The sequence below is a fragment of the Chiloscyllium punctatum genome, chromosome 38, assembly GCF_047496795.1.
Source record: "Chiloscyllium punctatum isolate Juve2018m chromosome 38, sChiPun1.3, whole genome shotgun sequence".
Taxonomy (NCBI): Eukaryota; Metazoa; Chordata; class Chondrichthyes; order Orectolobiformes; family Hemiscylliidae; genus Chiloscyllium; species Chiloscyllium punctatum.
The window spans coordinates 50,152,367-50,176,631 of NC_092776.1; the positions used below are offsets into that span (position 1 = coordinate 50,152,367).

Sequence of the window (24,265 nt, forward strand, 5' to 3'; positions counted from 1 at the left end):
ACTCATTAATAAATCTTCAACGGAGGTAACTCGGCGTTGAATACAGCTTGGTGAACAAATAAGTGTGATGTCAGATGCTGAGCTGATTCTGAAGATGTAATTTCGATCAGCGAATTTTAATTCCATATCTTTCAGTGTTAGAGATCATGCAAGCAAGCAAGCAGCAGTGCTTAAATAGTATGACTGAGAAAGTGAGCATGTTGGTTTCACCAATACCACAATCACAGAGAGTGAATGAAAGTCTGAGTTCAATAACAAATTGAAGTAAAAATTTACACACTTCAACTCAGATATAGATAGAATGTGAATAAAGATCTGTTCATACAGACTGAAAACAAGGAGCATATGACTTCATGGCGACCAACACTAAGGAGGAATACAATTGTTCAAAGTATCAGACATGGTTGGGAAGAAAATATCTAGCTTTCAGTAATCCAGGCTTTTGTTGCGATGAAAGGTCTTTTTCAACAGGACAGCCATTCTCCGGGAAAGAAGTTCATGAGGTTAAACATCCTTTTGACTTTGCAAAGAAGTAATTACCTGTTTCAACAGATGAAGTATCTTCTGCAAAATAAACCAAAGAGATAAAAGGTCCTCCAATTGAAAGGGAGTTTATGGGACTTTCCGACCTCTCCCTGTCAGGAATAAAACCAAAGGAAACAGTCTTCAACGCAAAGACCCAATAACCACGGTCTCTCTAAGGGTCACACTACTGCTCCAAGTTCTGCATTCTGCAATGGAGGTCTGACATCATTCACAGTATTGGTTCCAGAAATCGTTGCCACACATTAAACTCTGACATCTACAAAAGGAAATCAAAATTAATAGGAACATGGCCACTGACCTTCCAAGTTTACTGAGAATGTGATCTTACAGAAAAGTGAAATTTCCATACCGCCTGAGTTTGTGACATCAAATAGTGACAAAAGTAATTCTTCACATGAATGGATAAATATAAATAATGAAGAGGAGCTTGGGTTGTGCAGGAGTGTAAGGGATGGAAGGGTTATTAGTGAGGATAGCCTTCACCATCATTGAATATGATGATGTCATATGGGTTTGGTTGGAGAACAGCTTAGGATCTCCATGGAGTGAGACCTCCTATCTTCCTCACATCTCCATAACAATATCTATTACATCAATATAACTTGTTCTCTGTGTAATAAGATATTTCTGAAGATATGAGCCTCCTCTTGTTGGTCAACCAAATGGTCTACCTCTACCACCAGAGACCAAATGGGCCCTGGAGACCCTTATCTGAAAAAAGATGGTGGCAGCTCATCCACTGTGCAATGGTACAGAGAGCTTGGCAACTGTTACTGATGAGCAATGGTTCATAAAACTAGACTAATGTAAGCTGAAATCATACTGAAAATTCTAACCAGATCCCCCTCCCAGCAAAGTGAAAACTGGTGCTGATACCGCAAGCTGAGAATTGGATTTAACCTGCCTCACCACAATATAATATATATCACTCGATATGTATGTCATCTCTCATATTTGTAATTCAAGCAGTTTAAGTGTCATGCCAAGCACAATTCATTGACAAATTTAAACTGCAGTAGTTCCAAGATAAATGGCCACTAAAATCGCCCAGAACAACTGGCTCAGTTCTGCTTTGATCTATGATTGATGTGAGTTGGCATATGGTTGCAGACCTGTTGCTGGAGCATGAACTAGTTGTTGCTGTATGAGATTCCTCAGTACCAGAAACCAAACAGCATTATAGTTACAATGTTAAGTCATGCAGCAGCACCAGTTTGTGAAAATGGTAGCAACTATAATGCAAGGACTTTGTTGAAACATTCAGGAAGTAACAATATTGTTGATTAATAAAGTTGAAGATTTCTGTATATTTCATGCATCTGTTTAAGAAAAAATTTTACTCATAAAAATTACCAGGAATATTTAGTTACTGAATAATACAGTATATGAAGAGAGCCTGGCTCTCTTAGTATAAAGTTTGTTTCAAATAAACTTGTGTGTAACTCTCATGAAGTCAATTTATCACTCAATACACATCATTCAATCCTCCTATCCAATTGATGATGAATAAGTATGATCAAGGACAATAAACTGATCCTTTACTTAGGTGGGACCTGGTTATCAGATAATGCATTATTGCATTAGATTAGTTTCCCTACAGGATGAAAACAGGCCCTTCAGCCCAGCAAGTCCACATCCATCCTCAGAAGAGTCACCCACCCAGACCCCTACTTTTACCCCTGGCTAAGCTACCTAACACTATGGGCAATTTAGCATGGCCACTTCACCGGAATTGAAAATTTCTTGCATTGTGGGAGGAAACCCACACAGACAAGGGGAGAATGTGCAAACTCCACACAGACAGTTACTCAAGGCAGGAATTGAACCCAGTTCCCTGGCACTTTGAAGCAGCAGTGCTAACCACTGAGCCACTATGCTAACTTGAAGACAGAAACAGGGGAATATATTACAGGGAACAAAGAAATGGCAGAAGAATTGAATTGGTACTTCAGATCTGTGTTCACTGGGGAAGACACGAGCAATCTCCTTGAGGTAATAATGGCTGAAGGACCTGAACTTAAGGGAATTTATATTTGCCAGGAATTGGTGTTGGAGAGACTGTTAGGTCTGAAGGTTGATAAGTCCCCGGGGCCTGATGGTCTACATCCCAGGGTACTGAAGGAGGTGGCTCGAGAAATCGTGGATGCGTTGATGATTATTTTCCAGAGTTCGATAGATTCGGGATCAGTTCCTGTGGATTGGAGGGTGGCTAATGTTGAACCACTTTTTAAGAAAGGTGGGAGAGAGAAAACAGGAAATTATAGACCAGTTAGTCTGACCTCAGTGGTGGGAAAGATGCTGGAGTCTATTATAAAGGTTGAAATTACGACACATCTGGATAGTAGTAACAGGATAGGTTAGAGTCAGCATGGATTTATGAAGGGGAAATCATGCTTGACTAATCTTCTGGAATTTTTTGAGGATGTAACTCTGAAGATGGACGAGGGAGATCCAGTAGATATAGTGTACCTAGACTTTCAGAAACCTTTCGATAAAGTCCCACATAGGAGGTTAGTCAGCAAGATTAGGGCGCATGGTATTGGGGGCAAAGTACTAACTTGGACTGAAAGTTGGTTGGCTGGCAGGAAACAAAGAGTAGTGATAAACGGCTCCATTTCGGAATGGCAGGCAGTTACCAGTGGGGTACCACAGGGATCAGTACTGGGACTGCAGCTTTTTACAATATATGTTCATGATATAGAAGATAATATTAGTAATAACATTAGCAAATTTGCTGCTGATACTAAGCTGGGTGGCAGGGTGAAATGTGAGGAGGATGTTAGGAGATTACAGCGTGACCTGGGCAAGTTAGGTGAGTGGTCAGATGCATGGCAGATGCAGTTTAATGTGGATAAATGTATGGTTATCCACTTTGGTGGCAAGAACAGAAAGGCAGATTACTACCTAAATGGAATCAATTTAGGTAAAGGGGCAGTACAGAGAGATCTGGGTGTTCTTGTACACCAGTCAATGAAGGTAAGCATGCAGGTACAGCAGGTAGTAAAGAAGGCTAATAGCATGCTGGCCTTCATAACAAGAGGGATTGAGTATAGAAGCAAAGAGGTTCTTCTGCAGCTGTACAGGGCCCTGGTGAGACCACACCTGGAGTAGTGTGTGCAGTTCTGGTCTCCAAATTTGAGGAAAGACATTTTGGCTGTTGAGGGAGTGCAGCGTAGGTTCACGAGGTCAATTCCTGGAATGGCAGGACTACCTTACACTGAAAGACTGGAGCGACTGGGCTTGTATACCCTTGAGTTTAGAAGACTGAGAGGGGATCTGATTGAAACATATAAGATTATTAAAGGATTGGACACTCTGCAGGCAGGAAAGATGTTTCCGCTGATGGGTGAGTGCCAAACCAGAGGACACAGCTTAAAAATATGGGGTAGACCATTTAGGACAGAGATGAGGAGAAACTTCTTCACCCAGAGAGTGGTGGGTGTGTGGAATGCTCTGCCCCAGAAGGCAGTGGAGGCCCAGTCTCTGGATTCATTTAAGAAAGTGTTGGATAGAGCTCTCAAGGATAGTGGAATCAAGGGTTATGGAGATAAGGCAGGAACAAGATATTGTTTGAGGATGATCAGCCATGATCAAATTGAATGGTGGTGCAGGGTCGAAGGGCAGAATGGCCTACTCCTGCACCTATTGTCTATTGTGGTTAATTTATATTAATTTGAATATGTTTAGAGGTTAAGTCAGAAGTTGTAATGGATTTGCTCCCCTTTGGCTGTTAGATACTAAGATGCACACTTATCTCTGACTAGAGATGGGAATTGGGTGCAAGATGTTGCACTTTGCTTTTGAATGAATCCTCTGCTGTGTTCTTGAACTTGCACCATTTATATATGGCCCTTGTTTGTGGATTGGCAGAGCCTGGTGTGTAAGACTCCCTCTCATCTCTCTTAATGTCAGCGTCCCAAAGTGAGAACCACAGGAAATTTTTGTGTGGGATTCTGGAAGCCCTAAACAAAATCCCTCCATGAAGCGATTATTGAGGGGAGGGGAGCCTACAGAGGTTGGGAATATTCTGAAAGATGAATATAAGATGTTTTGTTATTTTCACATGACACTATTAGATATCATATGGTAATGCAGATGTGTTTCTAACACTGATGCTTCACAGCGATCTGTTCAGTAGAAGTAAGTTGATCCTTATATTGATTGGCATTGTGTAGTTGTTGTCATGCATTACAGTGCTTCTCTCATAGTCAAAATCCTGTAATATATTAGAAGTGCAGAACATAAGGCAAATCAAATTCTGCTATCATAATTTGCACTGTGATTTAAATTGACTGTTCTTGCTGTTTAAAAAACAACAAATTCCTCTTTAAAAGTTGATAAAATCTCTGCATTTGCTTCCTTTTATTGACTGACAGGCTGAAATGGTAATTGGATACCATTTTGTTCTGTCTGTTTGAAGCAATGTACCTGAAGATTTTGTTTTTACAGTTGTACCCATTATGAATGCTAAGGTGAATTTAAAACTTGGATATTTATTTCAACTAGAGTAGATGGTCGGCTGATCCAGGAATTAATGGCAATTTTAAGAGGTTCTAATAACATGCCTTGGATGTAGTTTCTTCGAGTCATCGAGTCAGAGAGATGGATAGTATGGAAAGAGACCTTTCGGTCCAACTCGTCCATGCCGATCAGGTATCCCAACTTAATCTAGACCTACTTGACAGCACCCGATCCATATCCCTCCAAACCCTTCCTATTCAAATACCCATCCAGATGCCTTTTAAATGTTGCAATTGTACCAGCCTCCACCACTTCCTCTGGCAGCTCATTCCATACACGTACCACCCTCTGCGTGAAAAGGCTGCCCCTTCACTCTCTTATATCTCTTTCCCATCTCACCCTAAACCTATGCCCTCCAGTTCTGGACCCCTCCACCCCAGGGGAAAAAAATTCTATTTATCTTATGCATGCCCCTAATGATTTTATAAACCTCTACAAGGTCACCCCTCAGCCTGCGACACTCCAGGGAAAACAGCCCCAGCCTGAACTCTTCCCATAGCTCAAATCCTCCAATGCTGGCAACATCCTTGTAAATCTTTTCTGAACACTTTCAAGTTTCACAACATCCTTCCGATAGGAAGAATTGCACACAATATTCCAACAGTGGCCTAACCAATGTCCTGTACAGCCACAACATGACCTCCCAACTCCTGTACTCAATACTCTGACTAATAAAGGAAAGCATACCAAATGCCTTCTTCACTGTCCTATCTACGTGTGACTCCACTTTCCAAGAGTTATGAACATGCACTCCAAGGTCTCTTTGTTCAGCAACACTCCCTAGGACCTTACCATTAAGTGTATACGTACTGCTAAGATTTGCTTTCCAAAAATGCAGCACATTGCATTTATCTAAATTAAACTCCATCTGCCACTCCTCAGCCCATTGGCCCATCTGGTCAAGATCCCATTGTAATCTGAGGTAACCTTCTTTGTTGTCCATTACACCTTCAATTTTGATGTCATCTGCAAACTTACTAATTATACCTCTTATGCTCGCATCCAAAACATTTATATAAATGACAAAACGTTGTGGACCCAGCACCGATCCTTGTGGCACTCCACTGGTCACAGGCCTCCAGTCTAAAACCCCTTCACCACCATCCTCTGTCTTCTACCTTTGAGCCAGTTCTGTATGCAAATGGATAGTTCTCCCTATATTCTATGATATCTAACCTTGCTAACTAGTATCCCATGAGGAACCCTTTTGAAGGCCTTACTGAAGTCCATATAGATCACGACCACCACTCTGCCCTCATCAATCCTCTTTGTCAATCCTTCAAAAAACTCAATCAAGTTTGTGAGACATGATTTCCCATGCACAAAGCCATGTTGACTATCCCTAATGAGTCCTTGCCTTTCCGAATACAAATAATCCTGTCTCTCATGATTCCCTCCAACAACATGCCCATTACTGACGTCAGGCTCACCAGTCTATAGTTCCCTGGCTTGTCCTTACCACCTTTCCTAAAGTGTGGCACCACGTTAGCCAAGCTCCAGCCTTCCAGAATCTCACCTGTGACTATTGATGATACAAATACCTCCGCAAGGGGCCCAGTAATCACTTCCCTAGCTTCCCACAAAATTCTAGGGTACATCTGATCAGGTCCTGGGGATTTATCCACCTTTATGCATTTCAAGACATCCAGCACTTCTTCCTCTGTATTTGGACATTTTTCAAGATGTCACCATCCATTTCCCCATATTGTATATTTTCCATGTCCTTTTCCACAGTAAACACTGTATCTACCCAATCTCCTGTGGCTCCACTCAAAGGCTGCCTTGCTGATCTTTGACGGGCCCTATTCTCTCCCTAGTTACCCTTTTGTCCTTAATGTATTTGTAAAACCCTTTGGATTCTCCTTAATTCTATTTGCCAAAGCTATCTCATGTCCCCTTTTTCCCCTCCTGATTTCTCTCTGAAGTGTACTCCTACTATCTTTATACACTTCTTGGGATTCACTCGATCTATCCTGTCTATACCTATCATGTTTCCTTCTTTTTCTTAACCAAACCCTTAATTTCTCTAGTCATCCAGCATTCCCTACATCTACCAGCCTTCCCTTTCACCCTAACATGAAGGTATTGTCTCTGGATTCTCGTTATCTCATTTCTGAAGGCTTCCCATTTTCCAGCCGTCTCTTTACCTGTGAACATCTGCCCCCAATAAGCTTTTGAAAGTTCTTGCCTAAGACCATCAAAATTAGCCTTCCTCCAATTTAGAACTTCAGCTTTTAGATCTGGTCTATCCTTTTCCATCACTATTTTGAAACTAATAGATTTATGGTCGCTGGCCCCAAAGTGCTCCCCCACTGATACCTCAGTCACCTGCCCTGCCTTATTTCCCAAGAGTAGGTCAAATTTTGTATCTTCTCTCGTAGGCACATCCACATACTGAATCAGAAATGGAGCTAAAAGCACTTAAAGAATAGACTTTTCTGGAATCCAGAGCAAGGATAGTCTTTTTTTGGATTCACAGTTGTTGTTGGAGGGTTTTATCCCAATGATTTGTAAATAATTATCATTACTATTGCATTGCAATTATATATTTTTAGGACTCTTATATAATGAATGTTAGGTCAGCAGGTTTGGAAGATACTTGAGAGGGTATAACGGTGATACAGGGAACTGAAGCCCTGGTAATGGGGTGTTTGAGGGAGATTTGGATATTGTTTGGGGATTGTTTGGAGAATGAGGTACATGGGGTGCCACGTATGACATGAGGTGGCATATGTGACATGAAATGATATGGTGGCATGGGTGTCCTTTAAACAATATCAGGAGTTGAACTTCTCTGGAGAGCTGAGGTGGATTTTCTAACAGCTTTCCTTTTTGCCCAGAATCCTTGTGAACCCACCGTGGCTTGCAAAATGCACTGTGAACTCAACCACTCTGTGAAGAGAAATAAATCCTGCATCAAGTCAGATATAGATGGTGCATGCATTTCAGAATGTGTAAAAGGGGGGAAATTATGTTTCCTGAGAACCTAGTCTGTCATGTTTAGAGATAATTCCTTTTAACATGAACTTGCTGCTTCTGGTAGGCAAGTCTGTCCCCTAGAGTATTACATGAAACTGTCAAACTGGACAGTTTTAACAATCAGACATGAATGACCTGATCCTTATCAATAACTGGTGAAAGTCTGAGTGTTATATCTTAGGTCAAGGAAAAATTACTAAAAGTAAAATTGAGACTTCTTATTTTCATCTAATTAACAGTAAATGAGTATTTGGATGCCTCTGTGGAAAAGAAACCTCTCCTTTAATTATGCTGCCGACCTCTGGTCCATTGTTGGCTAACATCAGTTTCCAAACTGGGAGGGCAAGGTCATTGAAATGTAAGGGCCATATCTTTTTATGACCCTGTTTCTTTAAAAATCTGAACTGAAATGCAAAAGAGATATGTTAAAAAACAGCATTTGAAAGATGCTGAAAGGAAATAACCTGACAGCCATGGTGAACATCATACAATCAATTATTTCAACATGCAGGAATTGAGGTTTCAGTTGCAGACCATTTGGATGAGAGTGACTACAGATGCAACTTATGCTCGCAACAAGAAGTTGATTGGGCTATGGACTAGTGACCAGTCATCTGTGATGAAGATCCTTTTGCCTGCCAACAATTGTGTGATTGCTTCCCCAGTAACTGAATAGTTCAGATATAGGAACATATTACACAGAGAGAGAGAGGGAGAGAGAAGCATTCAGTTCTTCCCCAGTTCAAGAGTGATCTCTCACCTCTCTGCAGTTAAAATTCACTGTAATCTTACAGAAAATCAGTTTGTCCATCCTGCAAAAGTTGGTGAAACCTGTAACATTTAAGTGATAAGTCAGAGAGGTTTTATAATGAGCTAGCAACCTTGTGTGTCTTACCAACCAATGGCAGCACCCAGAGAAAGATGACTGAAGCAATGTTCTGGCCAGCAGAAGACTTATAAGTGTCATCTCAATAACATTGCAGGGAAGAAAGACCATCAAACTTCTTTCCAATTTTTTCCCCTCTGCTCTTAATGTATTTTATCCCATCTGTTTGTCTGTCTCTGTGTTCATATAAAGGGGAGTTTATAAGAGGATTAGAGTTTTATTTGGTAGTATTATATGCTTAAAGCTTTATAACTGATTACATGCAGCTAGAATCGAACTATTTGCAATAAAAAATCATTCTTGGTAAGGATAGAAACCTGGTCCATTCTTTCCATTAACCTGATCGGAAAATCAAGTAAATCAAAGAACTTTGCGCACTATATACAACCTTTAACATTTTACATCGGGGAGTAGTGGGGCTCAATTTTATGCATCTGCACCAGTGGGTTATACGAGAAAAATCCTTATAAATCAGATGATTCCCATTTGCGGCTACACGGATGTCCTGGAGTCTCTTGGAATTAAAGAATGATCACTGGAACAGAGGTGCCAGTAACTGTGCAGTAAATTCATTAAGACATCAAATAAAATATTATTTAATTCTCTTTGAAAACTTGCGTTTATTAGTACCAATTAGTTGATAGTTTCTTGTACACTCCCAATAATAACTACTGCATCGTTCTTGGCCACGCCTTCAGCTGCCTGAATTCTGGGTATTCCCTCTAAACCTCTCTGCCTCTCGACTTCACTCACCTCCTTTAATCGGTTTGACCAAACTTTTGATCACCAGAAATAGAGGTGCAGTGGACAGTGAAGAAGGTTACCTCAGAGTACAACAGGATCTTGATCAGATGGTCCAATGGGCCAATGATTGGCAGATGAAATTCAGTTTAGATAAATGTGAGGTGCTGCTTTTTGAAAGATCAAATCAGAGCAGGACTTAAACACTTAATGGCAAGGTCCTGGGGGGTGTTGCTGAACAAAGAGACCTTGGAGTGCAGGTTCATAACTCCTTGAAAGTGGAGTTACAGGTAGATAGGATAGTGAAGAAGATGCTTAATGTGCTTTCTGTTATTGGTCAGAGCGTTGAGTATAGGAGTTGGGAGGTCATGTTGCGGCTGTACAGGACATTGGTTAGGCCACTTCTGGAATATTGTGCGCAATTCTGGTCTCCTTCCTATTGGAAGGATGTTGTAAAACTTGAAAGGGTTCAGAAATGATTTAAAAGGATGTTGCCAGGGTTGGAGGATTTGAGCTATAGGGAGAGGCTGAACAGGCCGGGGTTGTTTTCCCTGGAGGGGTGACCATGTAGAGGTTTATAAAATCATGAGGGGCATGGATAGGATAAATAGACAAAGTCTTTTCCCTGGGTGGGGCTGTCCAGAAATAGAGGTTTAGGGTGAGGGGGAAAAACTTAAAAGGGACCTAAGGGGCAACTTTTTCATGCAGAGGATGGTGCGTGTATGGAATGAGTTACCAGAGGAAGTAGTGGAGGCTGGTGCAGTTGCAATAGTTAAAAGGCATCTGAATGGGTATATGAATAGGAAGGGTTTGGAGAGATATGGGCCAAATGCTGACAAATAGGACAAGATTATAATATCTGCTCGGCATGGGCAAGTTGGACCGAAGTGTCTGTTTCCGTGCTGTACATCTCTATGACTCTTTGACTCCATTTGATGTAATGTCTGATTATAACATAAGATCTAGGAGGAGGAAAATATAATTCAGCCCTGCGAGCTTAGTGCGGTGATGGCTTATGTGGCTTAGTGCCACTCTTTGCTTTATAATATTCCTGTGAAATGACTGGGAATGTGTCATTTTACGTCATATTCTCAAGCCAAAAGGCATCGACTCTCCTTCACTCTCTGGGAGCAACTGAGCAACAACTACACCAATGCCCAGGAACAACACTGGTGCTTTCAGTTCACAGTTACTAATAAAGATTACGAAAAACCCAATATACCAGTGACCTCCCTCCCACAGAATCATATACTAACAACTAGGCCAAAGACACTAGGGAAACACTCTTTCAGAAAATGGAGCTTTCAAATGAATGCTGTCAAGACTGTTATTTCCACCCTACATCTGAACAATTCAATGAATAGGTCAAAATTCTGGGCTTCTATTCATCTAAGACCCAAAACCAAACTATCCGGGCATCATTCTTGACCATACACTGATCTACCAACAAGACAGCTCCAAAACATCAGAGCCAAGGTCAGGATGAGAGAGAATAAGATATGTAAATTGGCAGGTACCAGGTTGAGGCAACACTCATATCTGAGTCCCTGACCCCATTCTACCCAACAGCAGAATGATGCTGCTCACCTCACCTCAGGACCTCCACACCAACACGGTCGGCATCCACCTTGGAGAAATCATGAGGATTGCTTCTCAGTCATTGTATGGGTTGGGCCAAGGTGGATCTACTCTAGGAGTTTGATGGGGGACTGTGTAGAGGGAGCTTGTGCCCCTTATCTAAGGGAAGATATACTGACATTGGAAACATTCCAGAGAAGCTGACACCAGGTATGGAGGCACTGTCCTGTGAAGAGAGGTTGAATAGATTGAGCCTGCGTATATTGATGTATAGAAGAGTTAGAGTTGACCTTATTGAAATATACATGACTCCAAGGAGAGAAAAAACATGAACTGTGGATGCTGGAAATCTGAAACAAAAACAGAAATTGCTGGAGTAACTCATCGTATCTGTGGACAGAGAAATATAGAGCTAATATTTCGAGTCCAGTGACCCTCCTACAGATTCTTAAAAGACTGGACAGGGTCAATTTAGAAAGGTTCTTTCCCATTGTCGAAGGGTCTGGGACCAAAAGGCATAATCTCAGAATAATTTAAAATACAAATGAGGAGGAATTTCTTTTGTGGTGAATCTAAAATTCCTTACTGCAGAACCTGGGTCATTAAAATATTCAGCGTTCAAATGGACAGATTGTTCATCAGTAAGTGAACGAATGAGGGAAAGGCAGGAACATGGAGTTGAGGTTTATCAGACCAGTTATAAATGATATAGCAGAATTGATGGGCTGAATGACCTAATTCTGCCCCTACATCTTCTAATCTGAACCGCAGTGGGATCGATGATCTCAAAAGCATCGCTTATAAAAACAGACATCTTTTCCGGCAAACCCTCCATGGGCTCTGTCCTGTTGACCTCTGTGACCTTCTGAATGGCAGCTCAGAGACAAGACTCTGCAATGTTCCCCAACACAATGGTTTGAGTGAGCAGCTCAACACCACCTTCTCAGGGGCAGCTGGAGATGGGCACTTAGTGACACAAGCCAACCTTGAATGAATGAAGAAAAGGTTAACAGAGCTTTCCGACATTGAATGCCTATATTCCTGAACCTTCCTCCCATCCCTCACTTCAGAAGCCTTTGTTGGACGACTTCACCTTGTGAATGGCATCAGAATTGTCTTTATTGCCAATTTGGACATAATCAGATGACCTATGTTTTTTTTGCAATGATTTTATTGAATTAGACATGTTTGCTTCAGTAAAATACTGTTACATTAGAACCTCCATAATTATGTGCTGTAGCCAAGGTGCTGTACTAAGATTATGAATTCTAAACAGATGGAAATAGTTGTTAGCTGACCAAAGCATGTACAGACCGGCAGTGTGAATGGTATTGAAATAATTAAAGCTTGAATCATCTAGAAATGTCCATTGTACCTTGACATTTTGTTTTAATCATATAGGCTCTACAGGACATTCAAGGACAGCAAATATCTGTACATGCTAATGGAGGCTTGCCTTGGTGGAGAGCTGTGGACAATACTCAGGGACAGGTAAGGAGATTACTTCTCTTCAAGTTCACTTCCTTTGAAAAAGTTTGTTCTTGCATTGACAAAATGTGCATTCACCAAAACAAGTTGGTGTTTTCAAAATTGATGGTATGACCAATTTTTCAGTAGCAGTGGTCAGCCCTGAGTCAGGACGTTGTGAGTTCAAATGAAGGGTGATGTTGTTGTAGTGGAAATGCCACTGGGAATTTCAGAGTGCCAGTCTGATGCTCTGAAAACATGGGCTCAAATGCCAATGTGGGAGTTGGTGCAATTTGACTGACAATGAATGATTCGGAATCTGGGTAAGCTGTTGAAGGGGATTCTGAGGGATCTGATTGACATGCATTTGGAAAGGTAAGGACAGATCAGGGATAGTCAATGTGGCTTTGTGCATGGGAAATCATGTTTCACTAACTTAAGATTGAGTTTTTGAAAAAGTGACCAAGAGGATTGATGAAGGCAGAGCAGTGGCTGTTTACTGTATGGGTTTCAGCAAGGTGTTGGACAAGGTTTCACACAGTAGACTGGTTAGCAAGGAATGGAATCCATGGGGAGCTAGCCATTTAGGTACAAAATTCACTTGAAGGTAGGAGACAGAGGGTGGTGGTGGATGGTTGCTTTTCAGACTGGAGGCCTGTGACCAGTCGTGTGCTGCAAGGGTTGGTGCAGGGTCCACTGCACTTTGTCATTATATAAGTGATTTAGATGTAATATAAGAAGTACAGTCAGTATGTTTGCAGATGACACAAAAATGGAAGATTTTTGTGAAAACAGTGAGGAAGGTTATCTCAAACTACAACAAGACCTAGATCAGATGAGCTGATAGGTTGAGGAGTGGCAGGTGGAGTTTAATTTACATAAATGTGAGGTGTTGCATTTTGATACACTTAATAATAGGGCCCTGGGAGAGTGTTGACAAACAAAGAGACCTAGGAGTGCAGGTGCGTAGTTCCTTGAAAGTGAAATCACAGGTAACAGGATGGTGAAGTAGGAGTTTGGCATACTAGCCATCATTGGTGTATTGAGTATAGGAACAAAAACAGAATACTGGAAAAGCTCAACAGTCTGGCAGCATCTGGGGAGAGAAATCAAGAGTTAAGATTTTAGGTCAAGTGACCCTTCCTTGTACACTCTCTCCCTCGCACTCTCTCACCCCTATACTCTCGCATCCTGACATAAAACACCAGCAGTCACCCTCGTTCTCCCTTCTCTTCACTCCCTCACACAAACTCTTTTGCTTTTGAACATTCTGTCTCCCTCCCTTACTCTCAATCTTTTTTATTTCAAAGATACATTTTATTTATTTAATATACATACATAGTCACTGAAGCAGTTCGGTTCTGTGCAGTAATATATCAAGGAAGAAGCAAACAAACACTGGAGTTTGAGTCTATCCACCAAACAAACCAAAGGATTTCTAACTTGTATAACATTGTCGGAGGGTCCAATAACTGAGTGCATCCCCAATTACTTTTGGTAGAAGGACCTCAAGACTTTCCTCACTGCGCCTTGGTGGCAGCTGCTCCAAGCTTTAGTGTGTCCGTTAGCACACAGTCCTAGACCTTGGAATGTGTCAGTCTGCAACACTCGGTCGAGGTCAACTCTTTGTTCTGGAAGATCAGCAAGTATCTGACAGAACAAAGAGCATCTTTCACCTAGTTGATATTCCTCCAGGCACCATCATAAGAACATAAAAACTAGGAGCAAGTGTAGGCCATCTAGCCCTTTGAGTCTTCTCCACCATCATGGCTGATCTTTTTGTGGCCTTAGCACCACTTACCCGCACTCGCACCATATCCCTTAATTCCTAAAAGAACATAAGTCGACGTTTGTCTCAACATGTGTCCCGGAGCACAGACCGTATAGCACAGAGTCCTGCATCACAGAGCTGCTTGGGGTGAACTTCAACAAGGACAACGGCATCTCTCTGCAGACTTCCTTCAAAAAAGGCACATTCCAGCAGGAGATGTGTGATAGTCTCTACCTCTACTTCATTTCTCTCACTCTCCTCCTTCCCTCATGGTCTCTTAGATGAACTATTTGGAATACAGTTTGATCTCCCTCCCCAAACTCTCCATCCTTGCTTACTCCCGTATTCACAGTAACTCTCGTAACTCTCTCACATTGTGAACACGTGGTCTCTCTCTCTCTCTCTCTCTCTCTCTTTCGCTCTCTCTCACCTCACTCATATCTCTGTCTGAAATGTACTCATCACTCTGTAGCCTCTTGAACCTAATTCGTATAAACTGTTGTTATTGGTTGAATCATAGCCATTCCTTCTTTTGAACAGCTTTAATGATAAATCCAAGAACTGAATAATTGAAAATACCGAGCTGATTCATGGTATGTGGTATTAATAATAAAATATGAGAAGCTCTTCTAATCATGTTAAATTATTCTGTCCATCAAATGTTTTTACCTGACCTTTGTATATTGTGAGAGTTTACAATTGGATTACCCAATACAACTCTCCTATCCTGTGGTGCCATCTGCTGTCCTGTAGCAAGAGCTGTGTTCCTCAAAAATGCTTTGGAAATAATGTAAGGATTTCACGTTAAGTCATTAATGACTAGTATCCTGTGAAACCTATTAAAATCTGGGGGAAAATCTGAGCAGAAAATTAAAACCATCACACTTAACCAAAGTGACAGGTCTAATGTAGCCTATTATTTTAAATGTATTTTTCAATTAAATTTTCCTCACTGGGTGTAATCTCAGACTGGGAATCACTCAGAGTCAGATTGATTTAGTAAGGTACAGCGAAAGTATTGTCTACAAGGGCCGAGCTAGATCATTCTTATCATTGTGATGGTGCTCAATGTATTCAATCGTGTCGGTGAACCATCTGAATGAATAAAATGAACCAGTCTGTGGCCAGACACCGCCTACTCCATTGTAGTACACAGCAGAAATACAAATAGGACCATTCTTTTCATTCAGTCCTTTACGCTATTAATATTGTCAAACAAAGCTCCCTCTCATCACTTAAAGTTTGGCCCTGGACATGACCATAAGTGGACCTGATGTACAAGGATCTGGCTTTTGCAGTTGTGATGATGGTGAAGTTGTCAGTGTTCAATGTTATTGCTCCAGTCAATTTACAGCAGCTTCAGAAATATGCATATGAGCAGCTGTATGTCAAAATTCATAAGTTGCTATTAGCAATTATACTTTTCTCGACAGGATGCAGTGTTGAATTCCACCATGATGTTTGCCTGCGTGCTTGGTGATATCACTGTCACTCAATGCCTTGAGATCCCTATTGATATCAAGTTCAAACTTGAGAAAGGAAATATTGATAATGCAGAGATCACTAGATCATTGTGGACAGCTTTCTCAAAGGGGAGCAATAAACAGTGTATCTTCATGACTGACTGAAAGATCCAGCAATATTGAAATAGTTGTGTTGTGCCAATAAATTATTTGCCTGATCAAGGGTGGAACTGAACATTTGACAGTAAAGTATTTAAATCCATGATCCCATCCAGTGTTTGCTTTGAGGTGTATCATAGTGCAGTAAAACTTGGCTCTATATTCTGAACATGAAAAATCTGCAGGAGCTTAACATCCTAGGAATGGTTGCTTCTTATACTGCTTGGATCCAAAAATGTGCAGATTAGGTGAATTGGCCACACTAAGTTGCCCGTAATGTTCAGGGATGTGTAGGTTTATATGCATTAATCGGGGTAAATGTAGAGTAATTGGGAATGGATTTGAGTAGGACACTTTGGAGGGTCTGTGTGGACTGAAAGGCCTGTTTCCACACTGTAGGGATTCTATGATTATATGATTGTCTCTCTGTTTGATTGGTGGATAAGCGTACACTGTGAAAGTCTTGTATAACATGAATATTTTTTGAAATTGTTGATTTAATCTCTAAAGTACTTTGGGAAACATATGTGCTGGAGAAAAGGCAGAGCGAGTTAAATTGTTCTGCCCTCAATGAATTAATTCTTCACATTTTGTCCAACAACAGCCTGTTCTTTTGGTAAATGTGCCAGCATTTGTTTACAATGACTCATAAACTCATTTCTCAAAACAAATTGCAACATAATAGGTTATGAGAGAGAGAGAGCTAAAGGGTAATCCCAAGGATTGGCATTTTAACAATAAAACAAGATTTAGGTTTTGGTTATGCAACTTGATCAGCAGTCGAAAGGCCTGGATTATGAATATGGCCATTGTCGTTGGACAGTAATGTAATTACATCGCTTGTCCACTGTAGTGCCCACAAAACTTTACATCATTGAGATTGGCAGGATGAAAGTTGGAAAAGCTATCCAATGGTGGGCAGCACCCTCTCCCAAGTGTGCCCAGGCAAAGAAGATGAAAATTCTCCCCATATTTTAAGCTGACAGAATATTTCTTTAAAAAGAAACCAATAGCTCCTCGTGCCCAAACTCTATTGAAACATTAATAACAGGTCACTGGCCTTAAATGGACAAATTCCCAGCTATATGGTAGCATCCCCTTTTTCTTGAATAATATTTTGTTGACCTTTTTTCGTAGATACAAAGAAGACAATATTAAAAGGTATGTGGTACTTGTGCATTTAAACAGTTCAACTGCAATCACATAAATTGGAACGTGCAAACAAGCCACTCCACCCATCCAGCTTGCGTCATCCATCTAAAGGACCCCACTTGATCCATTTTCATTGTGTTAGGTGTTAGTCCATTGCATGGGATAACAACTCTGTTTGTTTGGCATTTATGTCTCAAGTGCCAAAGCTGTGGTTTCTTCAGTTTACTGTCATATTCTGGTGGTTCAAGATCTAAAAACGTCTGAAGTCCACGTTTCACTGTGAACTCCATCAACTCAAAGGCCTGATGTTCCATCTGTTACAATTGTATACTGTTATTACGCAAACCCTTGTCACCGGTTCCTCTCCAATATTTCCACAGGGAAACTAACTGGTTTGAAGCAAATCCACTAAGTTTGTGGAGGGACAGATTCATTCAATAGGTTTCCATTCAGTCTCTGAAAATAACCTTGCATGCGTTGACATCCAGGATTCCACTCCTTCAGCCAGCTCCCCCATGAAAGCTCACACTGTACCTCACAATAATGGAGAGTGCACGCATGACATCAAGGTGGAGTCCAACATGTTGCACCATTGCCTGGCTGTACCACTAGCTGCATCTCATGCCAATCTAAACCAGACAATTAACATGTCACAGGTCAAGTGAAACAGGAAAATGTATTCCTTTTGGTGTTTTTCTTGCAGAGGTTCATTTGATGATGCTACCACCCGTTTCTACACAGCCTGTGTGGTGGAAGCTTTTGCCTATTTGCATTCCAAAGGAATTATTTACAGGGACCTCAAGCCAGAGAATTTAATCCTTGATCATCGGGGTTACGCTAAACTGGTGAGTACTCAAACATTGTGGCTTATTAAAATGGACTACAGTCTTATTAGCTTCTGTCATGCCGCTGGAATGGGTTTGCTGGGGCAAGGGGAAAATTAGAACCACCCTTGGCTGGCTAATTAATCCTTCAGTTTATAGAGTGCAGCACTGAACTCAATGCTAGCTAGAATTCACAAGTGGCTTAACGTGGTTAATTAACCAAAACATTTAGTTGAAAGATTGGTGAACAACATGTCCCCAGGAAACTCCCCCATGGCTTCACCTCTAAGAATTCACAGTCAACTGCCAGGTTTGAATTTAAACAATCATTTGGGAAGAAATAAAAACCAAAAGAACTGTGGATGCTGTAAATCAGAAACAAAAACAGAAATTGTTGGAAAAGCTCAGCAGGTCTGGCAGCATCTGTGGAGAGAAATCAGAGTTAACATTTCAAGTCGAGTGACCCTTCCTCAGCACCCTAGGTCAGACCTGCTGACCTTTTCCAGTACTTTCTGTATTTACTTTGGGAATAAATGTTGCATTTTGCCATAGCACCAGCTCAACCAATCAGAGTCCAAGTGCCAACCAATCAGCACCCTGTTCTCTTGCAACATAAATTGTTGTTTCCTGTGCAATTTTCTATCCTTGTCGTTCTATCCTGATGAGTGTATGATGAAAAACCTTTGACAGCTGATTCTTTTCATAATAATACTCAAATAAATCCCAAGAACATAAGCCGTTCAATTCTTCTGGCTGTTCCTCTTCTGTCCATTATTTTACATTAGAACCATTTCTGTTTTGCTTCCATTGATTCTCAACTTGGTTCTGCACATTGGTTGTTTTTTTTAAGCAGATATTTTGTTTTTGATTGCTCTGCTTCCCTCTGCCCAACATGAATGTGAGGGTCATATCTCAAACTCTTGGGTTTTGTTGATGAACACCATCTCCTTGGGCAGTATCGCTCAGAGCTCAAGGTCGTATATTTTAAATATTGACTTCTAGGTTCATGTTCTGGCCACAGCACGTAGAAAAATTTTTCTTCCCTTAGATTTCCATTTCCTGTGACACTGAAAGCCTCAGGTCACAATCCATCTGGTTCAGTATTCTGCTCAAATTATCCCAGATGTTGATTATTGGTGCAATGGTTGTGCATCAAAACCCAACCTGATGGGAAAGAAATATGTTACCATCATTATAAGGAAAACTGTATACATGAATTTACATATATTGACTTCACCACTTGGCACATTGCAGTGAATGAAGATTGAGTTTGGAGTCTAAATAATGTCTATGCCAAACATTAATTAGTGTCTCTATTAGCCACTCAAATTGTTACGTTGCAAACTACAGGCCAGGAGGATTTTGCAAAGTCACAAATTAAAGCTATTTGTCTCTGTGTGACTAGGTGGACTTTGGGTTTGCCAAGAAGATAGGGTTTGGGAAGAAAACATGGACGTTCTGTGGGACTCCTGAATATGTGGCTCCAGAAATCATCTTGAACAAAGGCCATGACATATCAGCAGATTACTGGTCACTAGGAATCCTTATGTATGAACTCCTGACTGGCAGGTGAGAAAATACATTGACAGTGCCCCTTGTTACCTACAACTATTTCAATAAGCTCATCCATCCTGAACATATTACAAGGCTTGAAGGCATAGTACACAATTCCTGTCAAAATGCAGCAGTACCATTTTCTGATGAAGGACTTGTGCCCGAAATGTTGATTCTCCTGCACCTGGGATGCTGCCTGATCTGCTGTGCTTTTCCAGCACCATACTTTGCGATTCTGACTCTCCAGTTCCATATTATTTCTCTAACTGTGAAGGGGCTGTAAACAATGCCATGTGTAAACATTTTGAAACATGCAGTCTGTCTCTTTAAAAGTCATTAGAATACAATAGACAATAGCTGCCGGAGTAGGTTATTCAGCCCTTTAAGCCAGCACCACCAATCATTATGATCATGGCTGATCATCCACAATCAGTATCTTGTTCCTGCCTTATCACCATAACCCTTGATTCCACTATCCTTAAGAGATCTATCCATCTCTTTCTTGAAAGTATCCAGAGACTTGGCCTCCACTGCCTTCTGGGGCAGACCATTCCATATATCCACTACTCTCTGGGTGAAGAAGTTTCTCCTCAACTCTGTTTTAAATGTCCTACTCCTTATTTTTAAACAGTGTCCTCTTGTTCTGGACTCACCCATCAACGGAAAAATGCTTTCTGCCTCCAGGGTGTCCAATCCTTTAATAATCTTATATGTCTCAGTCAGATCCCCTCTCATCCTTCTAAGCTCAAGTGTATACAAGCCTAGTCGCTCCAACTTTTCAACATATGATAGTCCTGCTGTTCTGAGAATTGACCTCGTGAATCTACGTTGCACTCCCTCAATAGCAAATATGTCTTTCCTCAAATATGGAGACCAAAAACCGCACACAGTACTCTAGGTGCAGTCTCACCAGGGCCCTGTATAACTGCCGATACATAAGCCATGCACCCCTGTACAACTTATCCCTGACTGCTGCCATATATCAACTCCGGAAACTCATAAGTTGGCTCAAACTGAATTCAAGCTCATAAACAGACTCAACAGGAGCCCTCCTGAAGAAGGGCTGATGCCCGAAACGTCGATTCTCCTGCCCCTCGGATGCTGCCTGGCCTGCTGTGTTTTTCCAGCACCACATTTTTCAACTTAACAGGAAATAACGCTGTTACAGATACAATCTCAATGCTGCTGTAAATATTGATGAGTAACTACCTGCCTGGCTGACTTGGTAGCACTCTTGCCTCTGAGGCAGAAGTTGGAGCTAAAGTCTCAAATCACAGTGTGATTACACCATTCAGGCCTACACTGCACGTTGATACTGATGACCTTCTCTATTGACTTAGGAACTGTCCTTCAGATGTGACAGTGAACCAACACCTCATCTGACTACTCAGAGGGACAGATAAGATCTCTTAGTCCATACTGAAAAGGGAAAAAGTTGTGTTCATCTCTGTGTCCATCAATTCACCAAGGACAGTAATCTGATTAAATGACCATTTAACCCATTGCTCTTTCTTGGATCTTACTGATTAGAAATGTGCATATCTCAAATAACATGACTGAAGAACCAACTGTGGATGTAGTTTGCTCACTGAGTTGCAAGGTTCATTTCCAAACGTTTCGTTACCTTACTAGGTAATATTTCCAGTGGGCCTCAGGTGAAGCAATGCTGAAAATTCCTGCTTTCTATTTATATGTTTGGGTTTCTTTGGGTTGGTGATGTCATTTCCTGTGGTGAAGTCACTTCCTGTTCCTTTTCTCAGGGAGTGGTAGATGGGGTCTAACTCGATGTGTTTGTTGTAGAGTTCCAGTTGGAATGCCATGCTTCTAGGAATTCTCATGCTTGTCTTTGTTTGGCTTGTCCTAGGATAGATGTGCTGTCCCAGTTGAAGTGGTGTCCTTCCTCATCCATATGTGAGGATACTAGTGAGGGTCATGTCTTTTTGTGGCTAGTTGGTCTTCGTGTATCCTGGTGGCTAGTTCTCTGCCTGTTTGTCCAATGTAGTGTTTGTTACAGTCCTTGCATGATATTTTGTAAATGACGTTAGTTTTGTTCATTGTCTGTATGGGGTCTTTCAAGTTCATCAGCTGCTGTTTTAGTGTGTTGGTGGGTTCGTGGGCTACCATGGTGCCAAGGGGTCTGAGTAGTCTGGCAGTCATTTCAGAGATGTCTTTGATGTAGAGGAGAACTCTACAACCAGAACTTTATCAACAAACACATCGAGTTGGACCCCATCTACCACCTTCTGAGAAAAGGAACAGGAAGTGACTTCACCACAGGAAATAACATCACCAACCCAAAGAAACCCAAACATATAAATTAAAAAGCAGGAACTTTCAGCATTGCCTCACCTGAGGCCCACTGAAGATGTTACCCAGTAAGGTAACAAAAGGTCTGGAAATGAACCTTGCAGCTCAGCGAGCAAACCTACATCCAAAACCTCAACCTGAGCTACAAATCTTCGCAAAACTCACAGAAGAACCAATTTAACCAACTATTCTACCCTACGTTGTTGATGGGCCCTTTTGTACAAATTGGCTTCTGCACTTGGCCACAAATAAATGTTGGAAAATTATTGGTCAATTGTGATGTAATTGGGGACACTCAGAGAATGTGAAGTGTTTTATGTCAGTACAAGTTATTTCTTGTGAGAGCAGGGGTTTTTTTATTCTTTGGCAAGAAACAAGCATCAAGTAGAAGAAAATAAATTATAAAAATGGAATTGACATAATAATCTTGAGCTTGTATTAATTGTTTTGAGACAAGAAAAGCTATTGGTTTCCAAGTCTTCGTGTGAAACTCATTCTAATTCTATGTTGCCTCTTCGTTTTTACAAAGCCCACCATTCTCAGGTCCCGACCCCATGAAGACATATAACATCATACTTCGTGGGATTGACATGATTGAATTTCCAAAGAAGATTACCAAAAATGCTGCTAACCTCATCAAGAAACTATGCAGGTATGTTCCTACTCAATTTGGTCACAGGAGAGATGTAAAAAATTCAACCTATAACTGGTTGGAGTCCTATTTGAGCAATTGCCTATGTTCAATACCTAAACGAAGAAGTCAATGCAGGTTCTCCCTCTCCTTGTATCACTCTTATTTGTTTCGAGCTGCAAGTCAAAGCACGACCATAAAGTCAAAGTATTAAAGAGGACTTCAATCATTCAAAATGTTTTCCTGCTCTTATAACAGGGACAATCCTTCAGAAAGACTTGGGAACTTGAAAAATGGAGTTAAAGATATTCAAAAGCACAAGTGAGTGGATCTTTAATCACACCTCTATGCAACGTTGTGTTAGAATTAAACAAGTTCCTTTAGTATCTTGTGGCAACAATAAAGAAAATCAGTTTTTTAAAAATATGTGGGGCTCTGGATCACTATTTATACATTATAATGTAGTAATCTTATGTGTTGATTTAATGAGTGGATCATCTACTTTTGTCCTCTTTCTTCAAATTGCTGTTTTGCATGAAAAATTATTGACTGTGCAGTCAGTATTCAGAGGTTTTTTTTTCCTTGTTAGGTGACCTGAATCAAGTTTGAATTAAAATGAGTGAGTCTTCATTAACATGAACATTGAGTTACTGGTGCTAGTTAAAATGTTAAGTGAGACAACCAGGAAAGGAACATTGAGACTGATTTATATCTCAGTGAAGATTGAGAAAAAAAACTTTGATAAAGTTTCTTTGAAAATGTTACGGTTGGAAACTGGGTCCTAGGCTATAAACTATGCATGAGATTCCAATCTCCTTTGGTACTTACACAATGGTAGGACTTAGGCTTCTGCATGAGCCATTACGTCATCCACACTTAATTGAAAATCTCATCTTTTGTACACTTATGTTTATTAATGTGGTATTTATCAAATTAATTTCCTGTCCTGTTCCACTTACTGTCATCCGTAATTACAGCTAAACCTGCTTCTGATCAGAAACTCTCTTGCAGCTGATTGCCATGTACACAAATTTTCTTGATAAGTGAGTTACCAATTTCTTCAAGTCCTTCCCTGAAGTGCCATTTAATGCTATCCTCCCCTCAAAAACTTAGCAAATGCATTATGCCATTTCACCCACATACTGCAATTGCAACAATGAAATGCGTGGTCTTCATTATCAGGAGGAAAGCTTGTCTAAGTACACCTTTCACTACTTCCCTCTGAATTGTTTTCTTCCTTGCCACAATGTGCATGGTACTGGATGAGTCAGTTAAACACAAACAACATAAAACAGTTCTGTACCAGAGGGATTTTGGTTTTGAGATCTGAAGAAAACTCATAGATTGAGTCGTGCCATTCTAAATCTCCTTGAAAATTTATCTGAAGCATTTGTAGACTTTTCCTGGTCCTTAATGCATTTGCAGATCTCAAAGGGCTTCGGGAGAACCCACAAAGACCCTTGGCTGACTTACAATGTGCCTGCTTTGGAAGCTCTTAGTAAAGTTATTTGATATAAAATGGAAAATACATCAAATTTTAACAGATTTACAACAAAGGAAATTTGCTTTTCTTTTCCAGATGGTTTGAAGGTTTTAACTGGGAAGGATTAAGAAAAGGGACATTAACACCTCCAATCGTATCCAGTGTAAGTGTACAGCAGAGGTATTCTTATATAATTGCTCGTC

General features: G+C 40.8%; 1 protein-coding gene across 1 annotated transcript in view; it reads left to right on the plus strand.

The window, feature by feature from the left end:
* LOC140463619 (cGMP-dependent protein kinase 1-like) overlaps window positions 1-24,265 on the plus strand; it is a 721,017-nt gene that overhangs the window by 685,873 nt on the left and 10,879 nt on the right. Inside the window, 6 exon segments of the mRNA XM_072557863.1 lie at window positions 12,653-12,742; window positions 17,967-18,108; window positions 19,493-19,656; window positions 22,478-22,600; window positions 22,838-22,900; window positions 24,159-24,225. Of these exon segments, the coding sequence (XP_072413964.1) occupies window positions 12,653-12,742; window positions 17,967-18,108; window positions 19,493-19,656; window positions 22,478-22,600; window positions 22,838-22,900; window positions 24,159-24,225 (649 nt within the window).